The 26,017-nt window shown below is 37.7% G+C and overlaps 1 protein-coding gene across 1 annotated transcript in view; it reads left to right on the top strand.

The window, feature by feature from the left end:
* The first annotated feature begins 205 nt into the window (after nt 1-205).
* MRTFA (myocardin related transcription factor A) overlaps nt 206-26,017 on the top strand; it is a 142,315-nt gene continuing 116,503 nt past the window's right edge. Inside the window, exon 1 of the mRNA XM_054582420.1 lies at nt 206-298. Coding sequence (XP_054438395.1) covers nt 206-298 — 93 coding nt within the window. The remainder of the gene's footprint in view (nt 299-26,017) is intronic.

Below are 26,017 nucleotides of genomic sequence, written 5' to 3'. Positions count from 1 at the left end.
GAAACATTGATGTGTGGCTGTCTCTCATGTGCCCCCTGCTGGGGACCTGGCCCGCAACTCAAGCATGCCTCTGGGAATCGAACCAGCAACCCTTTGGTTCACAGGCCAGCACTGAAGCCATTGAGCCACACCAGCCAGGGCGAGAAACAGCTTCTTACCTTTGAAACCAAATACCTTTAGCAACTGAAAGAACTGCTTATGTTGCATGAACGTTTATTTTTCTGTTTGTATTTTAGTGATCGAAGGGTATGGTTGGAATGGAATTGAATTTCATCTGTCTGTGGGAATTATAAACAAGGTAGGTCCCAGGTTTATTTACTCTTTCCTGTCAAAGGTGTTTGTTAGTATTTTCAGTTCTACTGAGCTAGAATAGATTGGATTGGATTATTGTTTAAGGAAACACCTATCATGGCCCAGTGGTTTATCTAATATTGTGGACTACATCTAGTATATTGTTAGAATGTATTAAATGCCAAAGCAGTATAGCACAATCAATATAAAATGTTGGTGGTCATAGAATAGAACCATGACTTTATATACATGCACTTACACACTATTATTCAGTCTTTTTTAGAGGACAGAGTTCTTGTATTGGAGCCATTATGTTTATAAACTGGCTTAGGGTAGTGGGAAGTGACAGGGTAGATAATTTTTCTGGTCATTCTAAAATTCAGTAGCTTCTGGAATGGTAAACTAAATGCAATAAAGGGCTTGTCTTGACAGTAACCAGGCCATCACTGACACCTATAAATTTTATTACTGATGATAGAATCTGTCCATGTGTAACTACTGGCGTTTAATTTGATATAACATGCTTTTATTCCTATCTTAAGCTCCAGAGCCTGAACAAAAGTACTCCAGATACAGCTTTTGCTCATATAGCTACCTTGTCTCAGATGTCCACAAAAAGAGCTTTAGATGGCAGTTTCACACAGTTCTGCAAACGTATTTCTGTCAAAGTACGGGCTAGTGCTAGTTCACGTAGTTCTCGTTTTTTGTGTTTGTAGGTATGTGGAAACACCATTGCTCATTGGTGGAAGAAACTTGGATCACTTGGAGAGTGAACTTGATAACCAAAACAAAACAAAACAAAAACAAAAAAACCCCACTGTGACAGTACTCCATCCAAGCCCCCTACCAGGAGTCCTGTGAACTTGTATATGGGGTTCCATGGGTTAAGGACAGTTTTTGGGCTCTTGCTGCATCTGCACTTAGAACAAGTATAGGTTCTTGGTACTGGCTTTTCCTCAGTCACAAAGAACAAGAACTGGCAATACATTGCCATAAGGAAGAACAGTTGAGCCACTTCCTGTAGCAGAAGGGATGTGGTCCTTGGAATTGACACTGCTTCCTAGGAAGGGAGGTGAAGAGGGTAGATTAAAGTTTAACTTCCACAAAAGCATCCCTTGATCACCATCAGGTGGCCTGAAATTTTACAGTCTTATCTGAGTGGTCAGTCAGGAAATTATCTTTTTTCTATTCTGCTTTTTATCGGGGTGATAATAAACAGGAAATATTTCATGGAAATACTGTAAGAATTAATGAGAAGGATAGAGGAACTAACATTCTTTGAAGCCCACTAAGGGTTAGGCATGGTACTATATGCCTTGCAAAATATGTTCTTTTATTGAAATATATAAAATCATTGATATTACACTTTTCAAGTCTAGGTGGAAAATATAGTGAATATCACTATCTTGAACTATTTTGACCTTTTTTATAGCCATTTAGAGAAATAGAATTATATATTGATATACAGGCCTGGGACAAAAAGATACCCCTTTTTTATTACAAAATCATAAGCATATAATTCTGTCACATAACAATATCACACTCAGGCACACCATATGACATTTTAGGTGAAATGTTCAAATGAAAACTATATTATTACACCCATATTATTATCCTACCAACCACATTCAAGCAGGCGTTAACTTCTGCTGGACCATGTATGTTATTTGTGCCTGCTAGAACATTCTTTTATGGAGAAGGAAACATCCTACATGAGTTAGTAGAGTTTTTTGTTTTTTTTTATTTTCACGGCTTGCTACTGATTTAACCAAAGACAGAGGAGAGTAGCAGGTCTGAAATTAGAGACACCTGTACTGTTTTGGGAACGCTGAGACTCTTGACCCAGGGTTTGCTGAAGTTGGTACAGGAGAGGTCAGAGTAGGTTAATATTTTCATAGCTCAAGCAAATTGGAATTGTGGTTGTTTATAGGTGCAGTTTTGCTTGATCTCTGTAGCTGCAAATGGGGTCAATAAAACTCTAGCTGCAAATGGGGTAAATAAAATACAGTACTGCTCTCTTGGGAAACTCTGCAAAAGTCCCTGAACCAATGCAAATTAATCTTCTTTAAAAATACCCAAAACCCCCTATTTGAATGTTTTGTCTGGCTGAGAGAATTGACTGTTGTCATCATGTTTGTAAAGAAATTACCATACATTCTTCTAAAATAGGAAATTTAAGTCGAAATGTATCCTCTCCTTATTTTACATTTAAGGTTTCCAAATCTTTTGTGGTCTTAGCAAGCTTTACAGAAATTTACCCAGAGAAACAGTACTGTCCTTTATTGGACTGAAATGAAAATATTATTATTCCTTAATCCATGAAAATTTTCATTTTTATTATCTTGTCTGTTGAATGAGTTACTGTACTTTTCCTCTTAGCTGCTTCCTTTAGTCAGAGAAGCCCTAATAATGTAATTTTCCTGTCTTGCTTCAGTGAACAGATAAATACAGGCATACCTCGTTTTATTGTGCTTCTCTTTAATGCATCTCATAGATGTTCCATGTTTTATAAGTTGAAGGCAAGACCCTCCGCCAGCAAAAAAGTGATGACATACATTATTGTGATACTTGCTTAATTGTGATGGTCTGTGATCCAATATGCAATATCTATGAGGGATGTCACTTTAAAAAACCAAACCAAAACAAAATGCTTTACTGAGGTATAATTTATGTACGCTAAATTTGCCTGTTTGAAATGTATAGTTCAGTGATTTTTTTTTTTTTTTTTTTTTTTTGGTAAATTTGTAGAGCTGCATAATCATTAACACACTCTAGTGTTAATTTCTAGCACCCCGAAAGATCTCTTGTAAACACTAACTTCCTTTAAAGTCATCCACAAATTTTGTTAAGTTCTGCATCAAATTTAACTATCTTCCTACAAAAGTCCTCACCATTCTACCTATTGCATATCTTCTTTCTTTCTCTTTTTTATATATTGGTTTCTTACTGCAGGTCAAACATATCACTCTTTTGTTGTTTTTATCCCGTTTTTTCACCACTCTTTAAAAAGTGCAACCTTTCTTGAAAAGAAGAGCTTTAGCTTTCATTCAAAATTGTGTTGTTTTTTTTTTCTTGGAAGATTTTATTCTATAACACCTCAGTCCTCTCAATAAAAACTTAATTTTGCATTATTTTTGGATTCCTGTTCATTTCATTTGTTACTTATTTTTAAAAGAAATCGTATATCTGGTTATTTATCTTTGTGTGTACAGATTAGAAATTTGCTAATTTTGAGAATTCTGCTCTGTACAGGTGCTTAGAAAATAATGAATGACTATTCCAGTACACCTGAGCTTTTTAATGTTATATTTGTCTGTGAGTTATATTGATCTGTTTTGGACTCTTGCTGCATCTGCACTTAGAACAAGTATAGGTTCTTGGTACTGGCTTTTCCTCAGTCACAAAGAACAAGAACTGGCAATACATTGCCATAAGGAAGAACAGTTGAGCCACTTCCTGTAGCAGAAGGGATGTGGTCCTTGGAATTGACACTGCTTCCTAGGAAGGGAGGTGAAGAGGGTAGATTAAAGTTTAACTTCCACAAAAGCATCCCTTGATCACCATCAGGTGGCCTGAAATTTTACAGTCTTATCTGAGTGGTCAGTCAGGAAATTATCTTTTTTCTATTCTGCTTTTTATCGGGGTGATAATAAACAGGAAATATTTCATGGAAATACTGTAAGAATTAATGGGAAGGATAGAGGAACTAACATTCCTTGAATGCCCACTAAGGGTTTTCTATTTAAGAAAACATATTATTCTAAAATTCAGGTTTAAACAACAATAAACATTATCTTACACAGTTTCTGTGGCTCAAGATTCTGGGAGCACCTTCACTCAGTGGTTCATGCTCATGAGGTTGCATTCATCATGTATGCTGGGACTGTGGTCATGTGAAGGCTTGACTGGGGCTGGCGGATTTACTTCCAAGATGGCTCACTTACATGGCTGTTGGCAGAGGGCCTCAATTCCTCACTGGCCGTTGTCTGGAGGCCTCAGTTCCTTACCAGATTGACTTCTTAAGTTTTCACTTTCTTGCTCTTTCTCTTTTCCGTCTGGCACCCCTACGTGAATGTTGGCTCTCTTGAAGTCGTCCCACAGGCCGCTTATACTGTCCTCCTTTCTTGGACTCTTTTTTTTTTCTCGTTTTTCTGATGGGTTGCTTTTTTGCTTCCTTATGTTCCAAATCATTGATTGGAGTCTCAGCTTCAACCACTGTACTGTTGTGTTCCTGTAAATTGTTCTTTATTTCAGTTAGTGTATCCTTTGTTTCTGACTGGATGTAAATTGTTCTTTATTTCAGTTCTTTGTTTCTGACTGGATCTTTTCTCTGCTGCTGAGGTCCTCACTAAGTTCCCTGAGAGCCTAATAACCAGTGTTTTAAACTCTGCATCTGATAGTTTGTCTCTATGCTGTTTAGTTCTCTTTACCTGGAGTTCTGATCTGTTCTTTCCTTTGGGCCATGTTTCTTTGTCTCTTTGTTTTGGCAGCCCCCCTGTGTTTGTTTCTGTATATTAGGTAGACCTGCTCTGACTCCATGTCTTGGTAGTGTGGTCTAATGTATTAGGTGACCTATAGGGTCCAGTGGCACAGCCTTCTGTACCACCCAAGCTGAGTACTCAAGGTGTGCCCTTTGTGTGGACTGAGCCCACCCTCCTCTTGTAGTCAAGCCTTGATTGCTTTTGGCAGATCAATAGGAGGGATTTACTCAGGCCAGCCAGCTACAAGGATTGGCTGTGACCACTTACCACCAATCTCTGCCCTCTGTGGAAGATTAGCTGTGCAGGGGGAGGGTGGTGGTGCTCCGATGTGGTCTGTAGCTGTCCACTGGGTGCGCTGGCCCTGGAGTTTCCTGGGTTGTGCAGGTCAAGGTCAGCCGCCAACCTATATTTTGCCTGGGGCCTTCCTGCCTGAGCTATAAAGCAATCTGAGATGGCTGCTGCTTGTGTTGGGCTTACAGATTCCTAGGTGGAGCCAAGCTGTGAATCTGGGCTGGCTCCTGCTAGTGTCAGGCCTGTGGCTCACTATGCCGGCTGTTGCTTGTTTGAGAGGATTTATGAAGTTGTGCGGCATGAGCCAAGACCAGCCATATGGAAAAGCACCCAGCTTGGTCCTCTAAGTTGGATGGGGCAGAGTCTCTAGTGATATCCAAGGCGGGTCAAAACAGTGTTAGCCATGTTGATTTTGTCTCAGGTATGGCACCAGCTTGCTAGAGGAGAGGCTCTGTGCGGGGAGGGTTTAGAAAAGGGACAATGGACTCTGTTGACCTTGATGTCGAATACGTTGGTTTCTCTCTGTGTACCACTGGTGCCTTTCAAGCTGCTACCCCAGTGCTGGAGCTCAGAGTGGGAGAGTCTGAGTAGGCAAGTCTGTGTGTGGGTTCTTTAAGAGGAACTGCTTGGGGTTCTAGCAGTTTCTTCCATCAACACATTCCCCACTGGTTTTTGCAGCCAGAGGTTGTGAGGACTTATCTTCCTGGCACTAGAACCCTGGCCTGGGAGGGCCCAGTATGGAGCTTGGACACCTTACTCCTGAGCAGTCTTTCCCAAATTTTTATCCATCACACATGGGTGTGGGACCAGCCTGTTTTGCGTCTGCAGCCCTCCTACCAGTCTCGATGGATGTGGTTGGTTTAATCTGCAGTTGTCAGACTTCCATTCAGCTTGATTTCTGATGGTTCTGAATGATGGTCATTGTATATTTTAGTTACAATTTTGATGTGGTTGTGTGAGGAGATGAGCCATGTCTGCCTACACTGCCATCTTTACCAGAAGTCCCTAATTGTCTGTTGGTGGGTTTTTGAATTGGAGAAATCCTTTCCTGGTACCAGAGACTTCTCTATTTCCATTCCCAGACAGGTTATGAAAGAGGAGTAGTTCATATTTGCTGTTGTCACTTCCACATCTCTATGTATCTTTTAACTTGTTGTAGTTGTTCACTGCCAGTCTGAGGGGAGCTGAAATCCAGCCTGAGCTCTACCTATCAAGCTGTCTGCCCACCCAAAGAAGGTGCCTGTTTTAAATTTGCATTTGGGTACTCTATGGTCATACTGCAGTGTCACAAGTCACTATTTTTTCTCTGTTGCCAAATAAGTCAGTACTTCTTTCTGTGTATTGATTGGTTCATCAGATACTTATCCAGCACCTCTGTATGCCAGGCACTGTGTTAGGACCTCTCTGAGGCATGTTAAAGATTTTATTTTTCTTGAAACTTGTGCTCAGAAGATCATAGTCTTTCCCCCTTCCTCTTTGGCTGTTGTTTCTCACTATCTTTGATAGTCTTCTCATCCTTTGCTTAGCTGTTCATTGTGGATATTTGCTCAGGCTGTGTAGTGTTAGTCTTAGCTGTTAGCTCTCATCACTCTCTGTACTCTTTGAGGTTCTCTGCATCAAAACCTCTGATTTCAACCAGTGCTTATTTGCTGTTGATTGCTAAGTAATCTCTTCACCCCGGACCTCTAATAAGCCCTTAGACCTTTCAGTCCAGGTGTCTTCTGACATCACCATTTGGGTGTTCCATCAGTATCTTAAACATGTCCAAACTTGACTTATCGACCTCTCCCTGTCCAACCTCTTTCTGTATCTGGTGAGTGTAGCATAAATCACTTCTTCATTCATATTACTCATGTTAGAGACCTGGGAAACAACCTAGATCCCTCCTGTTTTCACATCAGTTTTAGGTCTGTTTTTTAAAAAAACAGCTTTATTGAGATATAATTAAAATACTACATAATTCACCCATTTAAAATATACATTTCCATAGTTTTCAGTATATTCATGGAGTTATTCAACCATCATCAAAATAGATTTTAGAACATTTTCATCACCTCTCAAAGAAACCCTGTAGATATTAGCAGCTACTCTCCATTTTTCCCTTCCTCTCAGCCTTTCCCTTTTCCCCCAGCCCTCCTATAACTGCTAACTTACTTTCTGACTCAATAGACTTGCCTATTCTGGACACTTCATATAAATGCAGTCATAATGTGTTCTTTTTTTACTGGCTTCTTTCACTTAGTCTGTTTTCAAGGTTCATGGTTTTCAGGCTGATTCTTTCCTACTTTAGATTTTTAAAAATTGATTTGAGAGAGAGAGAGAGAGAGAGAGAGAGAGAGAGATTGAGATTTGTTGTACCATATTATTGTGAAAGAATTTGCTTGATTCTTGTGCCCTGACTTGGCATTGAACTTGCACCCTTGGTGTATGGGGACCACGCTCTAACCAACTGAGCTACCTGGCCAGGGCTCTATTTTCTTTTCCCTCCCTCCTCCCTTTTTCTCTCTTCTCTTTTCCTCCTTCCCTCCCTTCCTTCTTTGTCATTTTGGAAGTCCTATATTGTAAAGACTATTTTTTTGGTCTGATAACAAAGAGCAGTCACATTGTCAGTTATTATCCTGGACTTCCATGTTGGATAAATTTGATTTCTTCTTGATACACAAGTTTCCTTCTGTATATTTTTTCTTAAAGGTCTACATATATTATATACCTCTTTGAAAATAACACCCAGGGGACTGCCTTGTGCTAGGAAAAAGATGGTAAATATTTTTTCTGCCTCAGACCAGATAATCTTTTTTTATGTTTGTTTATTTTTATTTTAGAGGGGAAGGGAGAAAGAGGGAGAGAAACGTCCTCCAACTGGACACCAAACCTGCAACCAGGGCATCGAATTAGTGACCTCTTGGTTTATGGGACAGCGCCCACCAACTGAGCCACACTGGCCAGGGCCAGATCAGATGATCTTAATCATACCTAGAAATGGTTAAATTAATGCTACCTGTCATTTCTACTCTGAATCTAAGGCCATAATTCATTATGTGGCAATCGTTTGGTATAAGAAGGATATCATCTAGGTGGTTCAGTGATTCTAAGTGGGAGAGATACCATATTTCCACAGGAGATTTGGAAAAGTATGGGAGTATTTTTGGTTGTCACGGTGACTGGGGGAAGAGAGGAGATGCACCTCTGGCATTTGGTGGTCAGGGACCAGGGATTACAGTCCAAAACAAAGAATTTCCCACCTAAAATGCGAATAGTGTTGCTGTTGGGAAACTGAGCTAATTGAACCTTAAGACTGGGCAAATTGGTAGATAATGTTTTGTTTCACCTCTGTTATTAAAAAAAAAATAAAGGTTATTGCTTAAGACAAGAAGTTTTCTGAAAAAAATCTCTCAGAGATGAGGTGTATACTCTTATGAATTCTTCAAGGAGAATCAGGCCATGTTTTCTCATTTGGGAGAGTAAGGTATTTTCCTGAAAATTTTGATAGCATTACCATTATGAATGTATGTTGGAGATGTTGAATCCTTGTAAGTAATAGTAATTGAATGGTAAGAATGATTTAGTGGTTACAGAAAATTGGCATTATATTTCGTTAGTGATCTGTACATCTCCATGGTTGTAGAAGTAACATAGTTTGTGCCTGGCATTCCAGTGATGCTTGAATGCTTGTGCTGTTCTTTCCTTTATAAAGACCAAATGATGTATTCTTTTGGCAGATCAATAAGATTATATTTGGTATGTAATTAAACTTGTAGCTTGTTTTACTTGCGACTAATGTAAGACTCTGAAAGAGATTTTAGGGAACATAAGTATTCCTAACTGCCTAAGGCAGTGATTTTCAATCTTTTTCAGCTCATGGCACACATAAACTAATTACTAAAATTCCTGGGGCACAACAAAAATATATATTTTTTGCCAATTGGACAAAAGAAAAATACGCGTAATTTTGATTTATTCACACCAGACAGCTATTCTTATTTTTGTATTTGATAATCTAAGGGAAATGAGGTCAGTATCCCTGACTAAATAGTCAGGTGTTGAACGTTTTAGAAATTCTTGTGGCATACTGGTTGAAAATTTCTCTCCAAGGGCAATATATCACATACTATTTTGCTGTGACTCATAATTGGAGACATTTTATATCAGGACCCATAAGTATACAGATATCTGAAACAGAAGTTTCATAAAATAATACTTACCCTTACTATAATATAAAGGGGTATAATCTCACCATCTGCTTTACTGTGTTGCCCTTGGCTCAACCGCCTTCATCTCTCTCTGAAACTTCTCTAATAGCTTTCTGAGTGCACTGACTGTTCCCCTCATCCAGCTCTCCCCTCCTTTTTGTTGTCCGAATGATGATTTAGAAACGTTATTCGGGTTATAATATCTGAATGACTAATGCCTTTTGTTATAAATCTAGCCTATATGATTTTTAAAACGCTTATATAATTTTTAAAAAGGTTTTATTTATTTATTTTTAGAGCGAGCAGAAGGAGGAAGAAAGGGAGAGAAACATTGATTGGTTGCCTCTTGAACCAGTGACCTTTTGCTTTATGGGATAATGCCCAACCAACTGAGCCACACTGGGCAGGGCTAAAAAGCTTATGTCATGTTTTAATAAGAATTTAAAAATTAAAAGTTAATTGACCTCAGGTCTAGAACAGATTATAACATGGAGCCCCCTTGCTCAGTAGCATTGAGGCTGAAACAGAGTCTTTTCATCCCTGTTTTCTCATTTGTTATCCTCACAATCCTGCTATATTCATTTTAATTCTAGTGCATTTCCTGGTCCGTTTTTTTGATCTACTTTTCCTTTCAGAAAATGATAGCTGTTGTGGATTTCATTGTAACTTTTTTTGGGGAGGTAAGGCAATGTGAGGAGAGATTTGCCATTTTAAAAGACAAACTAGTGTGGTGAACCAGATGACCCAGAATCCTTTACACCTATTTCATTATTTGTTTACAGAAAAGGAAGATGGTAATATGGAAATGCTGACTTGGAGAGTCAGGAGACCAGGGTTTTCCTCCTGGCTTTGCCAATAATTCACTTGGTGATATTGACAAATTACTTATAACTCTTCTGAGCTTTAGATTCTTTATCATCTGGAACCATTGGATACTACAGTTTTCTTCAAACCCTAAAATTCAGCAAGTCTACCATCTTTTTTGACGGGGTTTGAAGAGGCTATTTTCTACTCTGCCATCCTTATTTTCTCCCATCTGTTGTAATCTGAATGCTTAGAAGAAGGAAAGTAAATTTTAATCAATCACAGTCAATTAATGAGATGGAATAATTCCAGAATTGTGATTATAAAATAGTCTGGACATATGAAGTATTATGTAACAAATAATTACATTTACCACTGTGGGGGTGAAAAATGGAGATAAGCATTCCCTTCCTGTGCATTTTCTGTGAACTACTCTGTGGTCACCATTTTAGGGTCCACCTACAGAGAGTCTTTTGGTCTATGCTGTACTGTGCTTTCCTTGAGTTGCAAGTCAGATTTCTTGCAGCATTCTCTTTCTGTTATGTTTTGTGCCTTGAGTGTGTGTAATTCAGCCAAAGGTAAAGCTGGGGAATTAATTGCTTTGAGGGTTGGAAACCCTGTTCCTTCATCTTGAGGCAGTTTTGCAGGGGGGTTTAGCACTAGAAAAGATGAGGTTACCAAAATTACGATCTGGGTCCCTGGTGTCACACAGGGAACTGTGGTTTCCTTATTACATATTTTTTTTTTCCCCACTAAACATTGTAGTCTTTCTATGAGATGCTAGTGAGTTGCCCTGTGCCTATAAATGCTTTTAAGTTATTGGGAAGTGTGGTGGACATCTGTAGACAAAACAAGGGTCTGATCTTTTAATCAGGTAGAGTTGTTTGGTGACACTCAGATTCTTCAGGCTTTTTCACAAAAGGGCTCCTTGGAGTAGAACTTTTTAGAACTGAACAGTGGAGTGAGAGATATATGATGATCATTTTAGCTACTCAACTTAAACAAATCTTAGAGAAATAGCACAAGATATGCATGCCTTTACAAGATTTTGGAGTTCCTTAGTATTTATCTTTTGAGTATTGACTTGGCTATAGATAGTCTCCCTAATAATATCTCAGAGGAAAGGTTGTTCCTAGTATCACTTCTGTTTATATAGAATAGAATGTTCCCTTCCTAGTTTCATTTATTTTTCTCAAGAAATGATTGAGTTTTTATATTTTAGGTTGAGCTTTCAAGTTAGGCTTCCCCCTAGAGCAGTTTTTTGTTTTGTTTTTTTAAACTGAGGTATAATTGACGGGGTAGCATTATATTCGTTTCAGGTGTATAACATAATGACTTGATATTGTATATATTGCAACATGATCACCACAGTCGGTTTAGTTAATATTTGTCACCATATATAGTTATAAAGCTTTTTTCTTGTGATGAGAACTTTTAAGATTTACTCTCTTAGCAACTTTAAATATACAATACAGTATTACTGAATATAGCCACCACATTGTACATTACATTCCCAAGACTTACATATTTTATAACTGGAAGTTTGTACCTTTTGACCCGTTTATCCGTTTTGTTCACCCTTCACTCACTGCCTTTTCCAGCCATCAGTCTGTTCTCTGTATCTATGAGCTCTTTCCACATGTAAGTAAAATCATGTGGTATTTGTTATATTGTCTTTCTTATTTCACTAGCATGGTGCATGTTGTCACATGTGGCAAGAGTTCATTCACAAGAGTATACACACACACAAACATGCATACATATATAAACGCCTATATACATATATATATCACATTTTCTTTATCTCTGCATCCATTGATGGATAATTGGGCATTTCTGTGTCTTGGCTATTGCAAATAGTGCTGCAATGAATATGGGGGTACATATGTCCTTCTGAGTTAGTGTTTTCATTTTCTTTGGATAAATACCCAGAAGTGGAATTGGTGGATCATATGATAGTTGTATTTTTAATTTATGATGGCCACAATGTATGTTACCACCAACAGCACTGGGGCTGTTGGGTTCCCTTTTCTTTACACCCTCACCAACACTTGTTATTTATTGTCTTTTTGACAATAACCATTCAAATAGGTGTGAGGTGATAATTGCATTGTGGTTTTGATTTGCATTTACCTGATGATTAGTGATATTGAGCATCTGTTCATGGATCCATTGACCACCTACTTGTCTTCTGTGGAAAAATGCCTATGTATATCCTCTATGTATTTTTTAATTAGTTCTTTTTTGATCTTGAGTTGAACGAGTTCTTTATATACTTTGGATATTAACCCTTTATCAGATATATGAATGGTAGTTATTTTCTCCCATTTAGTAGCTTGCTTTTTCATTTTGTTGGTGGCTTCTTTTGTTTTGCAGAAACTTTTAGTTTGATGTAGTACCACTTGTTTGTTTTTGTTATCTTTGCTTTTGGTATCAGATCAAAAAATAATTGCCAAGTCCAATGTCATTGAAGTTATCATCTATGTTTTCTTCTAGGAATATTATGATTTCAGGTCTTACATTCAGGTTTTCAATTCATTTTGAGTTAATTTTTAAAAAATATTTTATTATTTATTTTTACAGAGAAGGGAAGGGAGGGAGAAAGAAGTAAGAGGAAGAGGGAGAGAAACATCAACGTGTGGTTGTCTCGTGTGCGGCCCCGACTGGGGACCTGGCCTGCAACCCAGGCATGTGCCCTGACTGGGAATTGAACCAGTGACCCTTTGGTTCACATGCCAGCACTCAATCCACTGAGCCAGACAGCCAGGTTAAATTTTTTTTTTTTTTCTTTAATCCTCACTCAAGGACATGCTGTTGATTCTAGAGAAGGGGGGAAGGGAGAGTTGAGAGAGAGAGAGAGAGAGAAACATCAGTCTGTTGCCTTGCACCCTGACTGGGGACCAAACCCACAACCTAGGAACGTGCCCTGCCTGAGAACCGAACCCGAGACCTTTTGGTTTACAGGATGAAGCTCCAACCAAGTGAGCCACACCAGTCAGGGCCAAGTTAATTTTTGTGTATGGTGCAAGATAATGGTCTAGTTTCATTCTTTTGTATGTGGCTGTCCAGTTTTCTCAGTGCCATTTATTGAAGAGATTAGTACTTTCTCTTCACTGTGTATGCTTTGCTTCTTTAGAGCAGTGTTTTTTAAAGTAGGGTACATGGGTGAGGTAGTAGTGCTGTTGAAAATATCATGAACTCTAAGGAGTTTTTCAGGGTGGTAATTTAGAGAGATCATATTTATGTTGAACAGGAGTGGTTTTCAGTTTTCTTTGTGTCCGCTCTTTGCTTTTCCACCTAGCTTTTGAAGGCATATCAAAGATGGGTAGTGCCCTGAAGATGTTTAGAAGTGTTTACATAAACATACAATGTTTGGGGCCAAGGTGGTGGTTTTATTTATGTATTTATTTTGCTGCATTTGGTCATTATCAACAAAAGTCTTGAAAGATCTTTCCCTCCAAAATGAGGTCTGTAAAGTTGAAAGCACACTTACAATAGGAATGTTTGGGCTTTTCAGCTGTAGTTTTCTCTTCTCGAGTGAAATGTTATTTTGGAGTTTTTTTCCCCAGTAGACATTTTGTTTTTAAAGATACACTTAACACATTGAAGGTGGGGATCTATCTGATGGTGTACAAAGAAAATTTGTGTGATCTCTCCAAGCTCCATTTTTTGGAATAATTTGAAATGTAAGTCAAAGCCTGATTTAGAAACATAGTTTCTCTTCTTATAGAAGTAATCTAAGAGACTCCAGATTTACACCATGATACAGAATTTTGGATTGTCCCATTGAAAGGTAGGGAAAATAAGTTTATAAATGGAAAAAATTTTTATGCCATAAATGTTTATTAGCATTCACCCAAAAGTTACTGAGATCATTAACTTATCAAAAAGCACGTTGATTTTTGGGTTTTTAAAAATTACATTTATTAGGTAGTGTGATTCCCCCAGCTTTATTCTTCTCTTTAGGGTCACTGTTGCTATGCAGGGCCTTTTGTGGTTCCATATACATTTTTGAAATATTTGTTCTAGTTCTGTGAAATATGTCATTGGAATCTTGATAGGAATTTCATTAAATCTGTAGATTGCTTTGGGTAGTATGGATATTTTAATGATGTTAATTCTTCCTAACCGTGAACACAGTATATCCACTTACTTTTATCTTCTTCTGTCTCTTTAGTGTCTTACACTTTTCTGAGTACAAGTCTTTTACATCCTTGGTTGGGTTTATGCCTAGGTATTTTATTCTTTCTGAAGCAATTGTGAGTGGGATTGTTTTCTTAATTTCCCTTTATGTTAGCTCATTATCAACATATAAAAATGCATCTGATTTCTGGATATTAACTTTGTGTCCTGCTACTTTGCTGAATTCCTTTATCAGTTCTAGTAGTTTCTTGGTGGAGTCTTTGGGGTTCTCTGTATACAGTATTATGTCATCTGCAAATAAAGATAGTTTTACTTCTTCCTTTCCAATTTGGATGCCTTTTATTTCTTCTTGTCTGATTTCTGTGGCTAGGACTTCCAGTACTAAGTTGAATAAGAGAGGTAAAGGTGGACATCCCATTTTTGTTCTCAATCTTAAGGCGGGGAATGCTTGTAGTTTTTGCCCATTGAATATGATGCTGGCAGTGGGTTTGTCATATACAGCCTTTATTATGTTTAGATATGTTCCCTCTGTTCCCACTTTGCTGAGAGTTATCATAAATGGGTGCTGGATTTTGTCAAATGCTTTTTCTGCATCTATTGATACGATCATGTGGTTTTTGTTTATGTGATGAATCACAGTTATTGATTTGCAAACTTTGTACCAACCTTGCATTTGTAGAATAAATCTGACTTGATCATGGCGTATGATCTTTTTGATGCAATGTTGTTTTCAGTTTGCTGATTATTTTGTTGAGGATTTTAGCATCAATGTTCATCGCTGATATTGGCATGTAATTTTCTTTCTTTCTTTCTTTCTTTCTTTTTTTTTTGTAGTGTCTTTATCTGGTTTTGAAATTAGGATAATGATGGCCTTGTAAAAATTCCCTCCTCTTGAATTTTTTGGAATAGTTTGAGAATGAGACGTGTTCTTCTCAGAATGTTTGGTGAAATTTACCTCTGAAGCCAGCTGGTCCAGGACTTTTGTTATTAGTAGTTATTTGATTGCTGATTCAGTTTCACTAGGTGTAATCTATCTATTCAGATTATCTTATTTTTCCTGATTTAGTTTTGGAAGAGTATATGTTTCTAGGAACTATCCATTTTGTCCAGGTTGTCCAGTTTGTTGGCATATAGTGGTTCATAGTATTTTTTTAAAATCCTTTGTGTTTCTTTGGTGTCAGTTGTTATTTCTCCTCTTTCATTTCTGATTTTATTTATTTGGGTCCTCTCTTTTTTCTTGAGGAGTCTGGTTAAAGGTTCTTATTAGTGAGCTACTTGATCTGCAGTTTAGCTTGTTGCTCCTGATTAAGAAGAACTGTTTTTCGAGAACTTCCTTAAGACCGAATTTCCCCAGTCTTTGTCAAGTAGATTCTTTGAGGGAGAGCTTTGGAGCTTGCTTTTCTTATGGACTACCTCTCCCCCTGAATAAAATTTTTGAGTGACTACTCTGGACATCTGCCAGGGTGGTAGCTTTTGGTCTTGGCTTGCCTCTCCTGGTGTGGAACCTTTCCCCTTTGAGTTGGGGAAAATATGATTAGGGACTGAGTAGTCTCAGACCCGTTCTTCCTTTGATAGAGCCTCTGTCCTAGTGATGGGGGCTGGGTGGAACAAGAGAGCTTATGATCTGGTCCAGTTCACCAGGAATTCGGCCTCTTCAGCTTGGAGTTGTAGATGAGAAATGCCGGTGGCCTGCTCTTTCTAGTGATTGATGAGGAGCTGAGGAGAGAAAGAACACCTTCTTAGCCACAACCGCGTGAAGTGACACATCCGTCAGCTGAGCTGTAGACTGACTGGGTCATGGCTCAAATGCCACAGACACGCACTGTTACTGAGTTATAGTAGATTCTCTTGAATACTCTTTTTTTCCCCCTGTAGGATTTTAGGACCATTTCCAGATACTTAAAAATAGTTTTAAAATATTTTTCATCAGCTTTGCTTATTTTCTAGGGCAATATGCCCATGGATTTACCTCATGCTAAGATCCCAGTTGTGGAACTGTAATTTATATATTATAACACTCAGGTTGGGAGTGTTAAACTAACTTTAATAGTATATAACAACTTTGTTCCTGTATAGCTGTGTTCTCCATTTTGCTGATACTGTCACAAAGTACGTTTTTATACATGTGTGCTTATCAACCCAGATTTATAATTCTTTATGCACTTGTCTTTTCATACAGGAGAAAAAAGAGAAGGTAAATGCATTTATATTGTTTTCTATGTTTGCCTACATAGTTGCCTTTATTGGTGTTCTTTATTTCTTCAAGTGGATTTGAGTTGCTCTCTAGTGTCTTCTCATTTCAAACTGAAGTACTCCTTTTAGTATTTATTGTAAGGTAGGTCTGCTAGCAACACATTTTCTCAAATTTTTTCTCAGAATGTCTTAATTTATTCTTCATTTTTGAAGGATAATTTTGCTTGATAAAGAATCTGTTAGGCAGGGCCCTCCCTGCCGCCGCGCCCCCCACCCCCGCCCCCCGCCCCCGGCTTTTCAGGACTTTAAATATGCCATCCCACTGCCTTCTGGCTTCTCTGGTTTTGAATGAGAAACTGCTGTTGATTGTATTGAGGATCCCTTGTGCATGATGAGTCAACTGTTTTCTTGCTGCTTTAAAGATTTTCTTGTGTTTTTCTATTTTGTGTCTAAGTGTGGATCTCCTTTGGTCTGCTTTTGTCTTGGAGTTCATTGATTTTCTTGAATACACGTGTAGATTAATGTTTTTCATTAAATTTGAGACGTTTTCTGCTATTAATTTCTTCAGATATTTTTTCTGCCCCCTTTTTCTCTTCTCCTTCTGGATTCCCTTTATACATATGTTGGTATACTAGATGGTGTTCCATAGGCACCTGAAGGACATTATCATTTTTCTTTATTTTTTCTTTCCTTTCCTCAAATTGGGAAATCTCAATTGATCTTCAAGTTCACTGATTTTTTTTTTTTCCTTCTGCCTGCTCATATCTGCTTGAACCCCTCTGGTGAATACTTTATTTCAGTTACTCTACTTTTTCAGAATTTCTGTGTGGTTCTTTTTTTATAATTTTTATGTTTTTATTGATGTTTTCTATTTCTTGAGACATCATTCTTATACTTTAGTTTTTTCAACATGGTTTTCATTGGCTCATTGAATGTATTTGAAACAGATGAGTTAAGGTCTTTGTAATAGGTATAAATCCAGAGCCTGGACTTCATCAAGGGTAGTTTCCTTTGCTATCCCCAAATGTGTGTTTTCTACCTCATAATCTGAAATCGCTGCTCAAGCTCCAGTCTGCATTCTAGCCAGCAGGAAGGAGGACTGAAGACATGCTTATTCCTTTAGCTATATTTCCTGGAAGCTGTATACAATACTTTTTGCTTATAGCCCATTAGCCAGAATGTTGTATGATTATAGCTAGTTTCAAGGGGGTCTGGGAATTGTAGCCATTTGCCAGAATTTCTTTTTATTACTAAGACAGAAGAGGAGAATGGATTTGGGAAAATAACTAGGATTTTGTTTTTGTACTATAGTCCACCCCTTTGGTTGTTCTAATATTCATGCCTACTCTTTTTTCCACACACACAACACATTCACCTAATCCCAAGAGAGGCTCCTCTAGTGTGTCATTTAGTTACTGCATTCAGCTCAAAGCCCAGGGTGTCTGAGCAGTGTGTAGTCTTCTCTGTCAGGCATGGTCCAGGGCCTGTAAACTGCTCCTAAACTACTACTGTACAGTAAGTTAAATAGAAATAGGATGATAGCAATGAAAAATTACCATTAAGAAAAGGGAAGAATTGGTAACATGTAAGTCACTGGTTCATATCAATTATTAAATGCTACTGTGTAGGAAGATTTTCTATCCTGATAGAGGAATAAATTTCTGGATTAAGCATTGTTTTCAAGGCCTGATGACTTGGGTCTTTTACTTGGCGCCCCCCCGCCCCCAACTTAATGGCAAGTATAGTGAGACAGCCTGAAATGACTGGCTTGTGTGAGAAGGTAACCCTAACATCTCCTTCCCCTTTTGTTTTGGCAATTGGGTTTATAGCCTTTATATGGCAGAGCCCCACATCAGAGTGCAGAGTGGTTTGCTTTTTTCTATTCTGTAAAGCTCCAAAGTAAGAAGCTTTTAGTCAGCTTAAATTCCAGGCTGCAGGAAAGAGCACCCCTTCCTCAGCAAAGGAATATTCCTTTTATATCTCTACTCTGGCCTGAGTTTTACCTCTCTGGTATAATTTTGTTGACAGTTGCAAGAAGCAGCCAACATATGCAACACTCTGAGTCTTTCCTAGTATTTACCTTAAAGCTATAGTATTCCGGTATAATCAGGCAGTGGTGTAACCAGGTGTTTTGCCACACTGCATAATGATGATTGCTAACTTTTTCAGTCTTCAGTATCTCGGTGTTCACCATTTACTGCTTTATCAAGCCAATGTCACATATGTTATGCTCTTTTTCATGAAGCATCCTACTCCTGACACCAAATTCTATTAGGATTATGTTCAACCATTTGTGACCAAAAAATGTAAAATAGTAGTAGTGACTTTAAACATGTATCTTTTTCTTTCTAAAGATTTTATTTATTTACTTTTAGAGATGGGAAGGGAGGGAGAGAAACATCACTATGCGAGAGATACATTGATAGGTTGCCTCTTGCACGTACCTCAAACAGGGACCTGGGTCTGCAACCCGTACAGGTGCCCTGGCCAGGAATTGAACCGATAACCCCTTGCTTTTGGGGACAACGCTGAATTGACTGAGCCGCACTGGTCAAAACTACTTTTCTTTTACATAAAGGGAGACCAGAGATGGGTAACCCAGGGCTGATGTAGTGTTCCACAAGTCAGGGAAACATTTCCTTTTTTTGTTACCCTGTCATTCTCAATATGTGGCTTCTGCCTCACAGTCTAAGATGGCTGCTTGCCCTTCAACCCTCAGGAAGGAGGAGGGTTCCAAGAATGATGTACCCAGTTCCTTTAAGGGTTTTTTTTTGAAATCACACTAAATATTTTTACTCATCTCTCATTTGCTTGAACTCAATCACATGACCACACCTTACTGCAGGAGAGGCTGGGAAATGCAGTCTTCATTCTGGCATGCATTGAGCTAACGCTCAGGTGTTCTGTTATTAAGGAAGAAGGGGAAAGTGGACATTGGGCAACAACCTCTAGTACCTGCCACAATGATCCAGGTGAGATTGTTTTACTTCTTGCCTGTTGGTAGTCTTTGATATTTAAAACATTCACAGTTCTCCCTGGCTGGTTAAATCAGTTGGTTAGAGCATTGTTCAGATATGACAAGGTTGCCGGTTTGGTCCCTGATCAGAGTACATACAAGAAGCAACCAATGAATTCATAAATAAGTGGAACAACAAATAAATCTCTTTCTTTCTCTCTTTTCTCTTTCCCTCTGTCCTCTCCCCTCTCTCCCCCTTCCTCTTTCTTCTCTTAAAAAAAAAAATCAATAAAAAAATAAAAAAGCACCCATAATTCTCTTTCCATTTTTTTTAATGTTGTCTTAAGACTTTTGAGTTGATTCATTTAGATGCTTTCTTCTTTTTTAAGATATAGATCACGAGTATGCTTCCTTTCTCCTTGATTAACTTAGAATCTTTCTTTAAGATATACCACCAAGGTATTTGAAGATTTTCTTGCTGGTATGCATTTACTTTTTCTTTTTTTGCTATCTATTTCATGCTTGTTGCCTACACAGATGCCTTCAAAATGCATTGCACTGACTGCTGAGTGCTGCTGCTGTGTGGCTTAGCATTTCATAAATTCTACAATAATTGCTCTTAGATATAGCTGTAATGTGGAAACTCCTGCAGTGCTTTGGAGAACACTTTGTTGTATTATTTTCCTCATTTGGAAATGGATTTCTTTGACTTAACACTCTCTTTCCTTTTCATTTTAAAGTTTTAAATGTAATAAAGTTAAAATTGTGTTTGTATTTACTAATGTCTTTTACATTTTACTTTATCAGAAATTCTCAGCATCTGTTTAAGAAATAATAATTGGCTGAGAGTAATACTGTTTGAAACAAGAGGCTTTCAGGAAGGGTAATGAGCCATGGCTTAGAAGCTGAGTCTTTTTTTTCTTTTAAAACCTCACTTGATGACATGCTTGTTGATTTTTGAGAGGGGGGAAGGCAGGGGAAGAGAGAGGGAAAGAAACATCGATTGGTTACCTTTCTCATGCACCCTGACAGGGGACTGAAGTTACAACCTAGGCATGTGCTCTGGCCAGGAATTGATGATGCAGCCAACTGACCCACACTGGCCAGGGCTTAGGAGTTGTTTTTATTTAAGTTGCTGAGATTCATTATGTTTCAGAGGTTCTGTGTAGATTGAAACCTTTAATGACAATAAGAAACTGAAAATGCGTTTTGAAACACAAGCTTTACCATATACTGTGAAGGTAATGTGAAGAGCAAGTATTTTTGTATGGTAACTGCTCTCGCCATAGTGGATTGATTTAACTAATGTTAGCTTTTTAAATTAAAGTGTAATCAGAAGAATAATTGATGAGTAACCTGGTGATATATACCTTTTGTTTTGTTTCTAAAGCTACAGTGCTGTCATAGGGGTATACATTGCCTTGAAGGTCCCTCATTGTAGCACCAGTAGATGCCTGGCCTCTTCTGCTAGACCCACAGACACACTAGTCTTAAAAGTACATTTTCTCTGAGTGTGGGTTGCTGTATTGGGATGTTCTGCATAATTGCAACAGTTTCTGTTTGTTATTTTTATGGCAAGATATTTCATTCCTAGTGTTTTAAAATATTTTATTAAGTATTTAAGAAAGTCTGGCTGGTGTGGCTCAGTCAGTTGGAGTATCATTCCATAACTGAAAGGTTGTGGGTTTGATTCCCAGTCAGGAATACATACTTAGGTTGTTAGGGCACATACTTAGTTTGTGGGTTCAGTTCCTGGTTGGGGCGTGTATGAGATGCAACCAATTTGATGTTTCTCTCTCACATTGATGTTTTCTCTCTTTTCCTTCCTCTCTCTCTAAAAGTAGTGAAGAAATGTCCTCAGGTAAGAATTAACAAAAAAAAAAAAAAAGAATTTAGGAAAATATTCATGGCTCCTTTTATAAAAACGGAGCTAAATTTTAAGGTATGGAAAGAGAGCCCATTTGGAAACCTAAGGATATGAGGCTCTGCCACTGGAAAATAGAGCTTCTCTTCAAATGCTTCATTGTAGTGTAGAAACAAAGCACGCTACTGTAAATGCCTTTCCTTTCCCCTAACTGCATCCTAGGTGAGGTTTGTCTCAACAAGTTTTTCATTCCGAAGTTAGTATATTAAAAAATTTTCATATTATTCATACCTGAACAGGATCACTATGGCAAATTTCTATACTGTGGCTTGTTAACATTTCAGGTTGTTCTGGTTTACTGAGGTGTAATGTTTTGGTGTAAGAAAGAATGGAAGTGACAGAAGAATTTGAAAATTGTCTCATGACAGATTATGTAATTTTGTAGGTGAATACCCAAAATATATTTAGATCACACTTAAATATATTTAGGTTTTTTTATACATAGCATGTGGACTTCCAACTATTTTGTTTGATTTGAGAGAGAGAGAAACATCAGTTTGTTGTTCTACTTATTTGTAGATTTATTGGTTGATTCTTATATGTGCCATGAACAGGGATTGAACCTGCGATTTTACTTGAATCAGGATGATGCTCTAACCAACTGAGCTATCTGACCAGGGTTCCTGTGGACTTCTAAATATCTATCATCCTTTCTTTTAGAGAATAAAATCTCTAAAAGAGAATTCCTCATTAAAAAATTGGAATGCATTTGAACACCATAGCAGAGGGATTAGGAATCTAAGGAGAGCGTATCTGTAGTGTTTGTAGGTATGAATATATAGTTCAAGGAATGTAACAAAGTCATTTTGCCAAAATAATGTTTTTCATTTCAGTAGCCTTTTCTTGGGGAGGAGGGAATTAAAGGTTCAGACAAATTGTCAAATTTCTGATAAATGTTTGCAACAAAATACCACCTTGTAATTAAACTGTACTTTTTAGAGTAACTTCTCATAAGACCCTTTAAGATAGTAATAATCAGTTTTTATTCATAGTGACTTGCCCACGGCCACATTGTGAAACTCAATGATACAATGTATTGAGATATAGGTCACATATCATAACTTTTCCCCAAACAACAATTATTGCAGTTGTTATACTAGTGTGCCAGGCAGAATGGTAAGTTATACCAAACTTACACGTCAGGCTGAGGACCAGGTTTTGTCATAGAATATATTTCTCTCATCTTGCTCTGCTCTGCTCTGTGGCTGTGCTGGTCTTTTAGTTCCTTGAAGGTGTCAAGCTTATTCCCACCGCATGGCCCTTGAATTTACACATGCTGTTTCCTTTGCATGGCTGGCTGCTGCTTGTTAAATTCTGGTAGAGTGTCTAGGGGCATGGATTCTGAAGTCTCATTATCCTCTTTCAAGTTACTTAACCTCACAATGCCTTTGTTTTTTTGGTGTGTTGCAGACTTTTGGTGATTAGTTTATCTGTGTAGAGAGATGAAAAATGTTGAAAATCGCTGTTCTAAGTTATGGATATCTGGCAGGAGCTTGTGAAGAAGGTGTAGAGGTAATCAGTAGAGAAGGAGTTGAGCCTGGGGATAAAGTACATACCTTATTTTTCGTATGTTTTTATTTATTTCTGCTGCTTCCAGCTGTTAAGTTCATGTCCTTTTATGTAAGCCCTTGAGCTTACTTGTGTCTTTAAGTTTGGGGACAGCTGGTTGCTTCTCCGCATTATAAAGTTACAGCTTTATTGAGCTTCTAAAATAGTGTGCGTAGAAAGTACTGATATGAAATTAGATACTCAGCAGTATATGATAATTTTAGGAGTCAGAGGGATGGTCTAAGATCCAAAGTAGGCAATCTGAGACTGGGGATTCCTGAGTTATCAACAGTCAAGTTTGATAGCAATTTATCATTCCCTTATATCAATACCTGTGCGTCTTTCTCTTACTCTCCCTACTTTATTCTGTTGTTCTCTTCCTATTTTTGTTTTCTTGTTTGTTTCTAACATTGTACCTTTATTTCCATGTTTTCGTCCTCATGTACTTAATGGACACTCAAATGGCATTAGGTAAGTGAGGTTGGCTTTGGCTCCTGGACCCAGCATCCAAAATCAAATTCATCATTCCCTCAGATGAAGGTTCTCCTTTCTTCCCTGTTTCTATTAGCAGAATCATCATTCTAGCAGTTACTCTAAATGTCATCTTTGACATCTACCTTTCCTTTAGCCCCACAACCAAACACAGCCCATCCTATCACATATAAATTCTTTGTTATTCATTCAACATTAATTTAACAAAAATTTGATGCCAGGTGCCAGGTGAGGCCCTGTGTCAGGTGTGATGCTATGTTGTATGGCAGGTCCCTTCTTTCTACATTTACTTCACAAATTCAGGATCTCATTACTTTATACCTTGTCTGTTGAAGTAGCTTTATAACTTTATTCCTAACCTCATATTCCTTCTTTCCCAATCTAGTATTGTATTTACTCTGCTGCCAGATTAATTTTCTAAAACATGGTTTGATCATGTCACTCCCTGCTTGCTAGAGCTAAACTCAGGTTCCCGTTCCAGTCATATGTCATGTAACTTGTACTTGAACCACCCCGTCAACTGCCAGCCTGGACTGTCCTTTTACAACATTATCCACACTTTCTCATTTCGATGTTTTTGTTCATGATGTTCTGTCTCCTGGAAGAATATAAGCTCCCCAAGGGCAGGAACTTTGTTTTTATTTACTGTGTTATCCCTACCAGAACAGAATCTGGCATATAGTAGCTACTTAACATTTATTGAAAGAGTGAATGAAAAATAAGTAAATCCTGTCAGTCTTACCCATTTTTTATGACTGTCCTCAAATATTAATGTTACCTCTCTCGGGAAACCTTTTCTGATCTCCTGTGTATTTCTGTTTAAACATAAATACCTACCTCTGGTAGAACCATCTTCCTTCTTTTTTTCTGAATCAGTGCTGACTTTGATTGTGTATGTGCTGTGAAGGTTATATAGTCAGTGAAATTAACAAATATTTATGGAGTTCTTATTCTGTGTACTAGAGTCAAAAAAGGCAATAGAACAAAATTCCTTTCATTTAGTGAAGTATTAACTCATTAAAATAGTAGTAAAAGTAAGCGATGATAGGAGCAAGGTGAAAGCTGCCAGTCCTCCGAAAGCCTAGACCTGGAACTGGCACAGCATCACTGTCGCTGTCCTCCATGGGTCAGGGAGTCACAGGCCAGCTCAGAATCAAGGGAGGGGAACTAACTAGACCTCACCTATCAAAGGGAGAAATGTCAGCAAATTTGTATCTTTAATCTGCCATACCACTTTTTCATGTGCTGTCCATTGTTTTGAAGTCAATTATATATATTTCTGTTTCTCATATTCCTTGGTTTTAGATGATTTCTAAGATGAAGCGGGAGGCATTTTCCTTGTCATTTTTTGAAGTCTGAGTTGTTCTTAAGATAAGTGAAGATGATGGGGGTGGTAGTGACAGAGACAAGGGTAGCTAGTAATCAGGTCTTGATATTTTCTCACTTTTTCCTGTAGGACCTAGGGCAGTACCGAGGACATATAGAGTAAGCTCTCAGAAACTGCTTGTTCTTAAATTTCTTTGTCTGATTTTAAAAATATACATATCTGCTTAGACAGGAAGAGTTTTAAGTATTTTGGTTTATTTACTATGTTGAAGATAAATTGAGAAAAATAAAAGTAAAAATTTGTCCAGCTAAAAAGAAAAGTTCATTAATTGATTAGCAACAGTTTTTATACAGAAACATTTTTTTCACAAGAATCATATAATTTAGTTGCATGAAACTCATTTTCACAAGTCATAATAAAGAATTTTGCTAGTACATACTTTTTTAGACTTATCAGCTGTAGGCCTGAGCTCTTCCATTTCTCTCACACATTTTGTGCTGTTGCTTCTAGTTACATATGTGCTCAGTACCAGCAGAGAGCTTGCAGCCCCAAAAGGGGGTGGGGTGGAGAACAGACTAGGCAGAATCAGGCCAGCCAGCGAGGGAAGCAGATGGGTTGTGGGAGATGGCCCTGCCCCCTTGTCGTTTTTGTTCTGGCTGCTACTGATCATATGTGAATCAGCAGCCAAGAAGCTGGAGTTGGTGATCCTATGACGAAAAAGAAAAGTTTGATCTTGACTCAATAGATTTATAAATTTATAACACTAAAACATTATGCAGATTTTTTTCTTTTGGTTATTTTAATTACTTTTCCTTTGAGACATTTTAGAAAGTATTTTGTTTGAGTTAAAATTTTTCTAAGAATGTGGTACGTAGATTCTGAGGTAAATATTACTCTTAGGTTTTTCTTGTTCATGCAAGTTTTATAGTAATTAAAATTTTAGGAGCATTCAGGAATTGGCAGAAGAGATTTAATATATGATGGTTATACCTCACATTTTTGGATCTTGTTTTTAGATTGTCAGTTTACTGGGACTTTCTCCTGTGGGTTATATGAAAATGAGTAGAATATAGTGTGCTTGCTAGAGAAATAAATCTTCCCAATGTATGTATTTTATGATAACTACTCTTTTCTTTCATCAGTGCTTGTACTTTTGTTTGGCTCATTTTCTAAGGTCAAGATACAGGACTCCTTCCTTTTTTTGTCTCACTTAGTCTTTGTTCTATGGAAGTATCTTATTTAAAGAAATTATAAGAATATTATCAAACTAACACAAATGTAAAGAGAATAAGAGTATAGTCAATCTTTTATATCCAGTACTTAGCTTCAATAGTTATCAATATTTTGCCACCCTTCTTTCTTTTCCCCATCCTCAAT

This window comes from Pteronotus mesoamericanus, unplaced genomic scaffold, assembly GCF_021234165.1.
Source record: "Pteronotus mesoamericanus isolate MK-2021 breed Mesoamerican mustached bat unplaced genomic scaffold, CSHL_Meso_final contig_702, whole genome shotgun sequence".
Classification (NCBI taxonomy): Eukaryota; Metazoa; Chordata; class Mammalia; order Chiroptera; family Mormoopidae; genus Pteronotus; species Pteronotus mesoamericanus.
This window is presented reverse-complemented; position numbering and strand designations above follow the sequence as displayed.